The sequence below is a fragment of the Microcebus murinus genome, chromosome 5, assembly GCF_040939455.1.
Source record: "Microcebus murinus isolate Inina chromosome 5, M.murinus_Inina_mat1.0, whole genome shotgun sequence".
NCBI lineage: Eukaryota > Metazoa > Chordata > Mammalia > Primates > Cheirogaleidae > Microcebus > Microcebus murinus.
In genome coordinates, this window is record NC_134108.1 from 112,927,659 (window position 1) to 112,941,552 (window position 13,894).

At 60.5% G+C, this 13,894-nt stretch overlaps 1 protein-coding gene across 1 annotated transcript; it reads left to right on the forward strand.

The window, feature by feature from the left end:
- The first annotated feature begins 5,494 nt into the window (after positions 1 to 5,494).
- LOC105855367 (tripartite motif-containing protein 10) lies at positions 5,495 to 13,438 on the forward strand. Its single transcript, XM_012736285.2, has 7 exons — positions 5,495 to 6,265; positions 7,548 to 7,643; positions 8,188 to 8,418; positions 10,685 to 10,707; positions 10,976 to 11,091; positions 11,504 to 11,536; positions 12,551 to 13,438. The coding sequence occupies exons 1-7, from the start codon at positions 5,837 to 5,839 to the stop codon at positions 13,066 to 13,068; spliced, it is 1,446 nt and encodes a 481-aa protein (XP_012591739.2). The 5' UTR covers positions 5,495 to 5,836; the 3' UTR covers positions 13,069 to 13,438.
- Positions 13,439 to 13,894: the final 456 nt, after the last annotated feature.

The following is a 13,894-nucleotide window of genomic DNA, read 5'->3' on the forward strand; positions in this document are numbered from 1 at the left end:
CAGTTATGGCTAGGGCAAGTCTCTAGCCCCTCTGGGTCTGCATCTCCATGACCTGTGTAGGCCAGGTCACCATCAGTCCCTCCCGTTAGAAATAATCTCCACTTCCCTCTCTGCCTCTCTGCAGCCAGGAGCATGGCTCCTCCTTCCTGCAGAGCCCTCTCTCTCTTATGAGATGGAGGTGTGTCCCTCCCTTGTACAAGCTCACTTGCTGGCTGCTGACACTTCTGCTCCAGCTCTTTGACCTGGGCTCCAAGCCGGGTGGCCTCTTCAGAGACCTGTGTGATGTCCTCATCCCTCCCCTTCCAAATCTGCTGCTCTGGCCACCTCAGCCTGGCCAGCAGGAGGCACCGCTGTTCCCTCGGGTCCTTCTGCGGCGTCTCAGCGGCTGCTTCTACCTGGTGCTTCTTGCTTTCGGTCTGCGTCTGCAAGGGGTGGAAGGGCAGACGTGCTTAGCAAGGGCTCAGAGCTGGCTTCCAGGAGGGTCATCTATATCCTTATTATTGATTAAAGGGGACAGGGAGCAACTTGTCCTCAGACTCATTCCACTAGGGAGAAGTAGGTAGGTCTGAAGGTGGACTTGCCAGTGATGAGGGCTGTGCTATTTTCTTAGCTAGAGACTCTATAATAATGCCACATTGTCCTCTAAAGCCACGTTTAAGTTTTTAAAACTCTTCCCGCAACTGTGATGCCATCTGAGCCCTACCATACCTTCGTAGAGTTGGCTGGAAATAACTGTAGTCATTTCTTAGAAAGCAATTGAAGCAAAAAGCAGTTGTAATTAGAGTCAACACAACTTAGTGGAAGAATGCGTTGGTCCTAGCCATGGAGGCCACCATCTACAGGGCATGCTTTGATGGGAGTTGGGGGATGCTGAGAGATTTTCCTGTCCCCACACTCAGTCTCCTTGATCAAGGTACCAGAGATTCCCATATTGCGGTTTCCTCCTTGATAACTTTGCAGCATGAAAAAAGAGGCGAGAGGGAGCCAGGCAAAGCCACACCACTGGCCCGCTGTCCTCGGGGCAGCCTTGCGGTCAGGGCGCGGCTCCAGACAGTGGCATGCACCATCTGGCCCCAGCTCCCGCCTGCAGGTGGTGTGTTCGGGCAGACAGAGTGGCAGGAAGAGCAATGGACTAAGGGTCTGGGGACCCAGGTTCTAGTCATTTCATCATGAACTTGGGCTTTGCTGTATGGCTTGGGAGCGTCACTTTCCTGGACTTCAGTTTCCATTCTATAAAACATGGCAGATAAGAAGGATGTTGGATTAGAAGACTCCAGAACCCCCTCCAGCGCTGACATTCCAAGATCCCAGATGCCTTGGTACAATGGCAAGAAGGTGAACTGGAACATTTTGCCAGTTCTTTCCTGCCAGGCAACCAGCCTCCCCACAGTCTGTTAAGAAAACCCCAAAGGAGAAAGTGCCAGTGGTGTGGCCTTCCCCAGAAGCACTTGGAGCCTGTGCTCTTCTCAACACTTCCTGTCCCCAATTCCATCCCTCTCCATGCTCAGAGCTTCCGGCGACTCCTGGATGCTCCTGTGGGGAGCAGAAGGGCCGAAAGCGGTGGCTGCATCACTAGTTCAGCTCACGGGTGGGAACTGTCCAGCACGGTCCGGCAAGCCTTTGAGTGCTGAGGGGTTCGAGGTAGAAGGGGCCCAGACCCTGGTTCCCTAAAGAGATCACCATCTCGGGCAAGAGTCAGTCACAGTGATTAAAATGCGGCCAGAAAATGTGCTGGCCGTGGTGGACGCACCGTGCGGTGGGAAGGCCCTCGGCCTGGAGAGGAGGGAGGCAGAAAGCGTTTGCAGGGGCCTCGGCAGCGGTCTCCAGGTGGGCAGAGAGGGGGAGAGAAGTGCTTACTGCCCCTGAACCGTGTACTTAAAAATAGCTAACGTGTAAAAAGAGAAAAGGGGGTGGGAGGTGGGGAGAGCATTCCGGGAGGAAGAAGCCATGTGCAAAAGTGTCAGAAGCAGGAACAGATAAGCCGGTTCAGGACGCGGCTGCGGCAGCTCCGTCTGGCTGGCCCCGCGGTGCCTGCAGGAGGGCGGCTGACCGAGGAGCCCGGCTGCCAAGGGCCCTGAGTGCCTTGCTCAGACCTTGGACTTTCTCTGGGCACTAGGGATCCATGGAGGGGTTTAGAGAAGGGGAGTGGCGATTGGCTCTGTGTGTTTGGAGATGTGCCTGGGCAGATCGGAGGCAATCGGAAGGGTGAGCGTGGAGGTCGGGAGGGCACTGCAGACGGCGCGGCGTGGGGGCAGGGGCTGGCTGTGGCATAAGGCAGTGGTCGAGATTCTGGAGATGTTTCTAAGGAAACCACTTCTAGACCTGGTGACTGGATGGCGAGAGAGAGATCTGAGGGGCAGGCAGGGACAGCTAGTGTCCCCAAGACAGGGTGGGAATTCTCACAGCGCTGGACTACTGCCTCCCCCAGTAAGAAGAGCAGCACTGCAGGTTGCCCTCCTGGCTCCTCTCCTTCCTCTGAGCCCCAGAGCTCAGGGCCTCGCCAGCCCCTAGTCCAGCCTGCACCTGGGAGCAGAGCTCCTCCTGCCCGGCCCTGCAGGAGGGCCTCCTGCTCTGCGGGGCTGTTTCCGTAGTGAGTGAAGCCAGCTGCCATCCTGGGCTCCATCGCCATGGGTCCTCCGAGGGCTGGAACTAAAGGCCCCCTGAGACAGCAAACTCTCACACATCCCAGTGGACCACGTCCCTGTTCGCTCCGGGAGTGTCCCTGGTGTCCTTACAGCCGTGGGGTCCCCTGGCATGGAAGCCAGGTGCTCCGTCCAGATCCCCACCCCATCCCCTCCACCCAGGACAGCACATCGTCCTGCCCCGAACAGGCCCAGGGTAAAGCCGCACTTCTCCCCGTGGGGCTGAACGGCCTTGTTAAGGAGCCCCATGGCACAGCCTGGGGACACCCAGGAACTCGGCATCTTCTCCCTGTGCTCTCGCAGTGAGTCTTCCCCGGCCAGGGGCCACAGGGCCTCTGTCGTCTGCTCCTCCCCTGGCAGAGCAGGACCCTGCCGAGCGCTGTCCCCCCCGCCCCCCGGCCAGGGGCCACAGGGCCTCTGTCGTCTGCTCCTCCCCTGGCAGAGCAGGACCCTGCCGAGCGCTGTCCCCCCGCCCCCCGGCCAGGGGCCACAGGGCCTCTGTCGTCTGCTCCTCCCCTGGCAGAGCAGGACCCTGCCGAGCGCTGTCCCCCCCGCCCCCCGGCCAGGGGCCACAGGGCCTCTGTCGTCTGCTCCTCCCCTGGCAGAGCAGGACCCTGCCGAGCGCTGCCCCCCTGCCCCCCGGCCAGGGGCCACAGGGCCTCTGTCATCTGCTCCTCCCCTGGCAGAGCAGGACCCTGCCGAGCGCTGCGCCCCCCCCCCAGAAGGGGCCACAAGGCCTCTGTCATCTGCTCCTCCCCTGGCAGAGCAGGACCCTGCCGAGCGCTGCGCGCCCCCCCCCCCAGAAGGGGCGGGAGGCAGAGCTGGCAGAGGTGTGCCCACAGGTGGCAGTCCCCACCTCCTCCAGGCCCTGTGCAGGCAGGACAGCTGGCCCCTCAGGACCACCTGCAGGGACGGGTGGAGGGCACCACTGTGCCTTCCGCAGCCCGTCACTCAGGCCTCTGTCTCAGTCCGCACGAGCTCCCTTTCCCTGAATCGAGTGGCGTTTATATGAGTCACGGAGGGAAAGGACAGGAGGCCAACAGAGGGGAAGGCAGGAATGTCGGCACAGGGAAGCCACCTGCTCGGCCTCTTGTGCTCTCGAGAACCCTTGCCCACCACCCATGAGCTGAGTGGCCCACACTCCAGGGCATTTCCCAGGGGCAGCCAAGTAAGCTGGTTGTGCCATCCTTCTGGCTCCTTCTGTCCCTGGGGTGGGGAGGAGAGCGCACCATGAGGGCACAGGGAGGGGGATTTCTAGGAATCCCTTGACCGCAGTGGGGGGGGGGACTGAGGAGGAGACACTTCCTGTCGGGTTGGGCAGTGGGAGCCGAGCGGCCCAGTCCAGGCTGCAGGGGGAGGGACTGACTTCCGAGACCCCGGGTGGGGGCTGCTGTGGCACATTCAGGCCTCCACTCGGCCCCTGCTCACTCGGCGCCTCGCCCTCCTGGCCTGCCCCTCACCTGCCGGTGCCAGCCTTTCCTGTGCTCCTGGATCCCCACCCAGCACATGGCCTCCACTGGAGTTTGGATTAAAGTGACAAGTGACTTTAATTTTATTTTATTGCCATAGGTGGGAGAAGGCAAGAAACCATAATGCAAATGATTTATGTTGATAAATGTTAGAAAACAATTAGTCAAAAACATACACAGTGCCAACCACCTTTATCTAGGGTTCAGTGTTTCATATTGCCGTGTCTGGCACCAGTAGCAACGCTCCGGGCAGGTGTCATTGCCTTCATGTCAATGTAGGAAAAAGTCACGCGAAAGGTCACAGCACTACAAAGCCTCACAGCTGGGGACAATCGCAGGCTCCTGGCTCCAAGCCCCACACCCTCTTGCGCTCCACGCCAGGACCGAGATCCACTAGCCGGGACCCCTCACCCACCGGCCTGCGCCTGCGAGGGACGACAGACCGGCCTGGCCTCGCCCTCCCTGGTGCCCAGGGCCCTGGCGTCGCTCCCTTTCACCCCAACCGCTCGGCACGTCGCCTCCCTTCCCCCCGCCCTCCCCGCCCACTCGAGTGCGGCCTCGGCACACCGTCCCGTGCAGGAGCCAGCAGCCACACGTGGTCGCCGAGCACTGCGTGGCCGGTCTGACGGAGGTGTGCTGTGTGCGAAACACACGCCAGATTTCAAAGACTGCGTAAATAAAAAGATACAAAATCTTAATGACTTTGTATGCAGATCACATATTGAAATGATAATATTTGGGAAACATAGGGCTAAATAAAAGACATTATTAAATTAATTTCACCCGTTTCTTTTTCCTCTTTCTATATGGCTGCTAGGAAAGTCTAAACTGGGTATGCGGCTCACATTGCATGTGTGTTGGGCGGCATTGCTGGAACACACAGACCTGACTGCACGCCATGGTCCCTGGCCTTCCTGCCGCACTCCTGCAGCAAGCTGGGTCAGCTGGCCGAGCCTCAGTTTCTCAGCTGCGCAATGGAGACCCTGACAGCGCCGGCGTTGTAGAGCAGGTAAGAGGAGCACGCCAGACCAGACGTTTGCATCGTGTCGGGGTAAAGCGTACGATCATCACAAACAGATGCTGGCTGTTACCTCGTTTTCTTTCTCCTCCCCCACGCAGGGACAGTCCAGCCTCTTTCGAAGCTGCGGCGGGACAGGTGGGGCGTCACCAGTGAAGTTGGTGGTGCCGTGTGTGCCGGGTCGCACGGGCCTTATCTGAGTCCCCACACTCTCCAGCCCTGGGCTGGCTGATATCCCTAATCTGCCTGGAGACAGCTGGCCATAGTGCAGGGAGGCGGGGTGGCATCTCCACTCTGTGACTCGGTCTCCCTCCTGCCCCCAAAAGAATGACTGTTTCAGCAGTGGGCGGTGGAGCTACCACCACTCCCCTCCACTGTGTCTCTGGACAGACAGAAGGGAACGGCGAGCCCAGGTCACGGCCACCCGTCCGGACGTCAGGAGGCCATCTCTGGGATGCTGTGAGACCTGCTCCTTCCCTGTCCCATTCTCCCTGTCTGCGGTTGGCAGGACAGCAGGACCCTGGCCGCTGCCAGATGTGAGAGTGGCAGCCTGTCTGCGTGTGCGTGTGCCGGTGCGTCTTTAACACGCGCCTGCGCCTGGCCCTGAGCGCATGTGAGGGTGTGGCACGTGTCTGCTCCACTTTCCCAGCCCTTCCTCTTCCTCCAGGCTGCGGGGGCGACCTTGAGGGGGCCGTAGCAGCAGCACCATGGCCTCAGCCGCTGCTGTGACCAGCCTGGCAGACGAGGTCCAATGTCCCATCTGCCAAGGGACCCTGAGGACGCCGGTCACCATCGACTGTGGCCACAACTTCTGCCGCAGCTGCCTCACGCGCTACTGCGAGACCCGGGGCCCCGACCTGGGGCAGCCCCCGACCTGCCCTGTCTGCAAGGACCCCTTCCGCCCCGGCAGCCTGCGGCCCAACTGGCAGCTGGCCGGAGTGGTGCACAGCGTCGAGCGCCTGCAGCTGGCGTCCGCGCCGGGCTTGGGAGGGGAGGTCGTCTGCCAGGAGCACGGAGAGAGGGTCTACTTCTTCTGCGAGGATGACGAGGCGCAGCTGTGCGTGCTGTGCCGGGAGGCTGGGGCCCACGGGGCGCACACCCTGCGTTTCCTGGAGGCGGCGGCGGCTCCCTACAGGGTAGGAGGGGCTGGGGTCCGGGCAGGACTGGACTGAGGAGCAGAGCTGGGCTGTGGATTAGTTGGGCCCCCCTGAGGCCCAGGTCTTTCTCCTTACTAATATGATTACCCTGGCACTAGCACGGGATATCGTGTGTGTATGTTTTTGGTGTGTTCTGTGATGGCCAAAGGATAGTAGGAGCTCAGTAAGCACTTGCTGAATGAACGAGCGACCGAGACATTGGTGCGTGTGTCTGTGTGACAGGTAAGCGTGTCTGGGGTTCACGTTTGAGGGACGGTTGTGCAGTGTGCGTGTGTGTGCACACGCAGGCGTCCCCACCTGTGGTGAGTTCTGTAATTAGTTCATTATATATTGCAATGTGATAATAGCAGCAATAAAGTGCACAATAAATGAAATGTGCTTGAATCACCCCGAAACCATCCCCTTTCTCCCCGGTCCATGGAAAAATTGTCTTCCATGAAAACGGTCCCTGGTGCCAACAAGGTTGGGGACTGCTGTTAATGTTTGCGTGTTTATAGGTGAGTGGGAGTCTGAGTATGTGTGTGTCTGAGTGTATTACGTGTAACTGTTGGAGAGTTCATGTTTGTGAATAAATTGGTGTTCACATATATGCAGGTTGGGTAATTCCATTTAATCTGTCACTAAGTGAGTGTGTGCTGGTGCTAGTTGTTATGTGTTGTGTTTCCATACAAGCGGGCTGCTGTGTGTGTGGATGTCTTGTTCATCAGCATTTGATGTTGAGATTTCTGTACGAATTTTTGAGAATACATGTGTGGACATTTATGTGTGTTACCTGCTCATAACCATTAAACAATTCATCGACTAATTTTGGGTTATCTAAGTCTAACCTCCCCTCTGGAATCCTGCACAGATTATCGATTCTAGTGAAAAGGGAGGGTCGCCATCTGCACACGCTCCCTTTGGGATGTGTCGGAAACCCGGAAGAATTTCAGTAAAGGACAGATCAAGCTCAGGACAGATCCCAGATGTCACTCAACAAGCAGAAGGAAGCAGGGTGTTAACGAGACTCCAGGCTAAGTGGGAAAGAAACCCACAGCCATGCTCTCATCCGATGGAGGGAGAAGCCCTGGTCAGAATTCCTGGAGCACAGAGCAAGGGGACGAGACCCAGAGAGTTCACTGTCAGGCGCAGGCTCAGGCGTCACCAGCCCCAGGAGACATTCCTTTCCTGGGGCCACTTCACCCTGGGTGGGGCTGGACGAGGTGACAGCCTTGAACAAATCATGTTTCCCTCTTAGGTGTTTTAAATTCCTTCTCCCCAGGAGCAAATAGAAAGATGTCTCAAGTGTCTAAGAAAAGAGAGAGAGGAGCTCCAAGAAATCCAGTCAAGGGAAAAGAAACGAATACAAGTCCTGCTGGTAGGTCCTCATCCCTTCCCGGGACCCGCGCCTTTCTCGGGGCCTGGTGAGTCCCTGAAGCCAAGGCGACATGGCACACAGGGCTTTGATGTCATTCTGAGTTTGAATCCTGACTCTGGCACTGTGTGAACTTAAGCTACTCTCTCACTTCCGTTCATTTATCTGTGAAACAGAGATTAAACACTGTCACGACCTCATCGGTAAGGACGAAATGAGGTTGTTCCTGTAAAGCAGCTTAGGGCTGTGCACACAGCGCGCACATCTGGAAGGAGAGCAGCGGCGTCCCCGGCACCCCCAGCCTGCCCCTTCCGAGCTGCGGCAGAGCCTGCATGCTGTGCCCGGCTCCAGGGACAGGGGCGGGCGGGCAGGAAACCGCCCAGCTCCGAGCCTGAGGGAGTGTGTGCGGAGGGTGTTCTGGTTCTACCCCCAAGCTTTGGAGGATGCAGGTCTGGATCAGGGAGGAGACAGGGTGAAGTAGGGCACAGGAGAAAAACGAAGAGGAGGAGGAACATGAAAACCCCCTCAGCTCGCCTCCTGCCCCTAGACCCAGGTGTCCACCAAGAGACAGCAGGTGACCTCCGAGTTTGCCCGTCTGGCCCGGTGCCTGGAGGAGCAGCAGAGCACCCTCTTGGGGCAACTGGAGAGCCTGGAAGAGGACATCCTGACGCAGCGGGAGGAGCTGGAGGCCCTGCTGGCTGGGGAGATCCGCCGCTTCAATGCTCTGGTCGAAGAGCTGGAGGAGAAGAAGGAGAGGCCCCCAGAGAGGCTGCTGACGGTGAGGCCTCACCCCATTTCTCCTGTGTCCCCGTGACCGCAGTGTCCCCACCTCCCCTGCGTCCCCACCTCCCCTCTGTCCCCACCTTGCCTGCATCCCCACCTCCCCTGTGTCCCCAGGTCCCCTGTGTGCCATGACTGCTGTGTCCCCACCTCGCCTGTGTCCCCAACTGACCTGTGTCCCCACCTCCACTGCGTCCCCATCTCCACTGCGTCCCCACCTCCCCTGCATCCAAATCACTGCTGTGTCCCCACCTCCCCTGTGTCCCCACCTTCCCTGTGTCCCCACCTCTCCTGCGTCCCCACCTCCCCTGCATCCCCACCTCCCCTGTGTCCCCACCTCCCCTGTGTCCCCACCTCTCCTGTGTCCCCACCTCTCCTGCATCCCCACCTCCCCTGTGTCCCCACCTCCCCTGTGTCCCCACCTCTCCTGTGTCCCCACCTCTCCTGCATCCCCACCTCCCCTGTGTCCCCACCTCCCCTGTGTCCCCACCTCTCCTGTGTCCCCACCTCCCCTGCGTCCCCACCTCCCCTGCGTCCCCATCACTGCTATGTTCCCACCTCTCCTGTGTCCCCACCTCCCCTGCGTCCCCACCTTTCCTGAGTCCCCATGACTGCTGTGTCCCCACCTCCCCTGCGTCCCCTCCTCCTCTGTGTCCCCTCCTCCCCTGCGTCCCCACCTCCCCTGCGTCCCCACCTTTCCTGAGTCCCCATGACTGCTGTGTCCCCACCTCACCTGTGTCCCCACCTCCCCTGCGTCCCCACCTTTCCTGAGTCCCCATGACTGCTGTGTCCCCTCCTCCCCTGCGTCCCCACCTCCCCTGTGTCTCCACCTCCCCTGTGTCCCCGCCTCCCCTGTGTCCCCACCTCGCCTGCATCCCCACCTCGCCTGCGTCCCCACTTCCCCTGTGTCCCCACCTGCCTGTGTCCCCACCTCCCCTGTGTCCCCACCTTGCCTGTGTCCCCACCTCCCCTGTGTCCCCACCTCGCCTGCGTCCCCACCTCCCCTGCGTCCCCACTTCCCATGTGTCCCCACCTCCCTTGTGTCCCCACCTCGCCTGTGTCCTCACGTCACCTGCATCCCCACCTCCCCTGCGTCCCCATCACTGCTGTGTCCCCACCTCCCCTGCATCCCCTCCTCCCCTGCATCGCCACCTCCCCTGTGTCCCCACCTCCCCTGTGTCCCCACCTCCCCTGTGTCCCCATGACTGCTGTGTCCCCACCTCGCCTGTGTCCCCACCTCCCCTGTGTCCCCACCTCCCCTGTGTCCCCACCTCCCCTGTGTGCCCACCTCCCCTGTGTCCCCACCTCCCCTGTGTCCCCACTTCCCCTGTGTCCCCACCTCGCCTGTGTCCCCACTTCCCCTGTGTCCCCACCTCCCCTGTGTCCCCACTTCCCCTGTGTCCCCACCTCGCCTGTGTCCCCACTTCCCCTGTGTCCCCACCTCGCCTGTGTCCCCACTTTCCCTGTGTCCCCACCTCATCGGTGCACGTTACCGCTGTGTCCCCACCTCCCCTGTGTCCCCACCTCCCCTGTGTCCCCACCTCCCCTGTGTCCCGACCTCATCGGTGCACGTTTCCGCTGTGTCCAGGTTTGTCTAAGTCGTGTGTCCTTCCCTCAGACGCCTCTGCTATCCCTGAGGGCCAGGGCCTCAAAACTGGCCCAGGTTTCCTCGTGAGTGTCCTGGTCACTTCGCTCTCTGGCCTCCACCCCACCACCTGTCCAGTGGGGAGGACACTTTCCTCAACTGCCTCACAGGCTTGTGCGGGTACGACCGAAATGGAATTTGAAGTGGCACTTTGAAGGTGCCAAGTGCTTTGCAAGCAGATGTCAGATGCTGTTTGCACCTGAAACCACTGTCCCCGGAAGTGCCGAGCAGGCCGGCCCTGCCAGCCTCTGAGACGAGCGGCGTGGCCGTGGAGCAGCGCATTGCCTGCAAACCAGGGGCTCCGCCCAGGCCCCACGCCTGCCCGCTCTGTCTCACCTCCTTGGCCGGAGGGGAGGTTCCGGGTCGCCACAAGGCGTGAGGCAGGCAGCGTGATTCGCGGGCGCCTCCGCACGGGGCTGACCTTCGCCTCTGAAGGGCAGGGGCAGGGCCTGCAGCGTGTGGGCCTGTCGAGTCAAGTCGCCCAGGAAGCCCTGAGGCTGCGCCTGTACGGTCTGGTGTCCTCTCTCTGTCCCGGCTGGGGATGTGGTGTCTCGTTGCTCTAGTCCTAAGGCGAGTGGGAGGGAGAGCCGGGGAAACTGACTGCCCTCTCTCTCCCCAGGATGTCAGAAGCACCCTGATAAGGTAAGATGCGCTTTCTCTCTCACACGCGGCCCACGCCGGGTTATTGCCGCGTGAGCGTGTAACCGTCTCACATTAAGGACGTGCGTTCACGTGTAAACGTGCTCACGTGCAGACGCAGTGTCCCGCGCGCCGGGAGGGGCGTGGGGAGCAGCCAGGAGGGAGTCTGTCCGTTGTGGGAACCGGCGCCTCCATGCTGCGGTGGAGGAAGATGACCTGCCGAGGCGCCCTCGGAAGGGTAATTCCAGCCCCACCATTTCTGTGCCTCTAGGTGTGAGACCAGAAAGTGCCGGAAGCCAGCGGCTGTGTCCCCGGAGCTGGGCCAGAGGATTCGGGACCTCCCGAGGCAGGCCCTGCCGCTGCAGAGGGGCGTGAAGCTGTTTCTGGGTAAGAGACCCCCGGCCTATTTCCAAGCAGAAAAAGAAATAAGTGAACCCATGTATCTCTTCGTTAGGCAGACGTTCCGTGAGCACTTGCTGTGTCCCGGGTTCTGTGGGTGCAGAGGGCAGCGGGCGGCGTGGGCTGCCGGCTCAGGGCTAGGGCAGCATCCGCACCGGGACCTGTGAGGAATGGTGGGCTTCAGCCCACCCAGAGCACCTGGCTCTGCAGCAGGTGTGTCTTACTGGCCCTCTGGGTGGCGCTAAGGCACACTCCAGGGTGGAGCCACTGGTCTCGAGGGTCCTGCCTTCCACGCTTCTGTTTGTTTCTCCCTCCTCCGGGCCTCAGTGTCCTCAGCTCCAAGTGTCCTGTGGTTTTGTGAGACCGATGTAATCTCATCCTGTTTGTTTCCTCTTTGCAGAAAAACTCTGCTTTGCGCTGGACTATGAGCCAGGTAAGCAGCCTACACCAGGATGGGGGAGTGACGAGTCCCTGAGAAGGACAGCAATTTTGCATCACAGTAGTCATATGTGCACACGCACATGCGTGTATACATCCGTCACTGCCCTTGCAAGGCTCTCAGGAGGCCGTGACAAAGGCACAGGCACACCCGCCGCGAGTGCAGCACGAAGCTCACACCCCGTCAGTGAGAGTCGGGTGGACGGAAAGACTAAATCGGGACGGGACGGGGCCCACTGGGGGGAGGCTCTGCATCAGGGGCACTTCGGCGTGGGTTTAGAGTCGTACCCTAGCACCCCCAGGAGCGCCTGCCTCCTCTCCGGTGTCATTCCACAGGGGACAGACGGGGGCGGCCATGGGCGGGAAAGGAAGGAGCAGGACGGACCCTCCGAGGCCGCTGTCCCAGTGATTCACCAAAGCCTGGGGGTCATGGAGGTGTCGGAAGGGGCTCGCTAACCATCGCTGTTGCTGGATTTATGAGATTTTCTCAATCTGTGGATACTAAAGGTCACAACATGCAGGGGCATGCAGAAGTTTGTGGTGCTAAAAAGCGGTCCTCAGACTTTGCAGGTCTTAGAGTCACTAAGGCAGAGTGGCCAGTCTGCGAGTGAGCTGGAGACCCTGCGGGGAGGGAGGAAATTTGGACAGGAAATGCGTGTCCCCCTCGTGCCTGCCTTCTGAGACAGCGACAGGGAGGGGCGGGGGCGGCTGTGTGGTGAGACAACAGCTTCGCCAGGACGGCGCAGAGCCACGCGGGAGCTGCTGCCTCCTCCGAGGCCGGCTTCCCCGCCGCACCACGAGCCTGCATGGCCGGCATCTGGTGGAGATGCAGGTTCTCGGGGCCGAGTTCCTGCCCAGTTCCCAGGCAGTGCCAAGCCTGGTCAGCGTGGGAGCCTTGCTTGCTGTGGTGTCGGCAGCGACAGTGCTGACGGGTGCAGGGAGTGCCAGGCCTTCCTTGAAGGTAACGGCACGTCCGCTGACATCTGTGTCCCTTTGGTTATCCCCACAGCTCGCGTCTCTCTAGACCCCCGGACTTCCCACCCCAAGCTCCTCTTGTCTGAGGACCACCAGCGTGCCCAGTTCTCCTACAAGTGGCAGAACTCGCCAGACAGCTCCCAGCGTTTTGACCGGGCCACCTGTGTCCTGGCCCACGATGGCTTCTTGGGGGGCAGGCACACGTGGGTGGTGAGTGTAGACCTGGCCCCCGGGGGCAGCTGCACCCTGGGAGTGGTGAGCGAGGACGTGCCGCGCAAGGGCGAGCTGCGTCTGCGGCCAGAGGAGGGCGTGTGGGCGGTGAGGCTGGCCTGGGGCTTCGTCTCGGCTCTGGGCGCCTTCCCTGTCCGGCTGGCGCTGGAGGAGCCTCCCCAGCAGGTGCGGGTGTCTCTGGACTACGAGGTGGGCTGGGTGAGCTTCACCAATGCTGTCACCCACGAGCCCATCCACACCTTCACTGCCTCCTTCACACACAAGGTCTTTCCCTTCTTTGGGCTCTGGGGCCGGAGGTCCAGCTTCCGCCTCGGCTCCTGAGAGGGCGCAGTCCCTCCTCTGCGTGCAGGAGAAAGTCAGGTACCACGTGGACTTGATCCCTGGCTGGGTCACCTGGAAAAGCTGGAATGGAAATGACGGCTTTAGACGATGGGATGGAGCCAGTTGCTAGGGGTCAAGGGGGTGACCCTCGGTCTGCTGATCAAGCCCTTCCCCGTGCCCAGTGGGTGGCCAGGGGCCTGGGACTCGGCGCCCTCACCAGTGTCCCCATCAGGCACACGAGTAGCTGTGCACAGGAGAGAGCACCGGGTTTGGAGCTAGAAGACCTGGGTTCTGGAATCAGCCTTGTGACTAACCAACTGTATGATTCATGTCTCCTCTTCTTGTTTTCTTCCAAAAATATTGGGTTCATTTACTCACACCCCCAAGACAGTTATTGTGTGCTGCTGGGAGCCAAGCAGCCCAGTAGCCGCTGGCCGTGAGAGAATAAGAAGAAAAAGCTAGTTCTACATTTGAGGGCACTCCAGGGACCAGAGGACGCCACAGCACAGTGTGGTGGCTGCCGGGACAGGGTCTGGCCGCGGCACTGTGGGGCTCAGAGGAGGGGCGCAGTGCAGCCTGGAGCGAGGGGTGTGCCAGTGACAGCTTTCTGGAGGGGACGGGTCTAAAGGACACATATGGTCACTGAGGGAAGGAGGGAGAGAGCATCTTAGGAAGAGGGGACAGCAGAGAACTGGCTGGGTGACCTGTGACTGTGGGACACTGGGCCATCTTATTGTTCTTATGAGCAGGTGCGTGCCATCCCCACCTGGCCCTGCTCGCTGCCTCCCTCCCCCTGCTGGTGCCGCTTCTGGCTGAGACGAAGGTG

Excerpts from the sequence above, each read along its gene's own strand:
- LOC105855367 (XM_012736285.2), top strand. The coding sequence starts at position 5,837 with ATGGCCTCAGCCGCTGCTGTGACCAGCCTGGCAGACGAGGTCCAATGT. Across the intron at positions 7,644-8,187 it reads AACGAATACAAGTCCTGCTG|ACCCAGGTGTCCACCAAGAG; the intron begins GTAGGTCCTCAT and ends TCCTGCCCCTAG. Across the intron at positions 8,419-10,684 it reads CCCCAGAGAGGCTGCTGACG|GATGTCAGAAGCACCCTGAT; the intron begins GTGAGGCCTCAC and ends CTCTCTCCCCAG.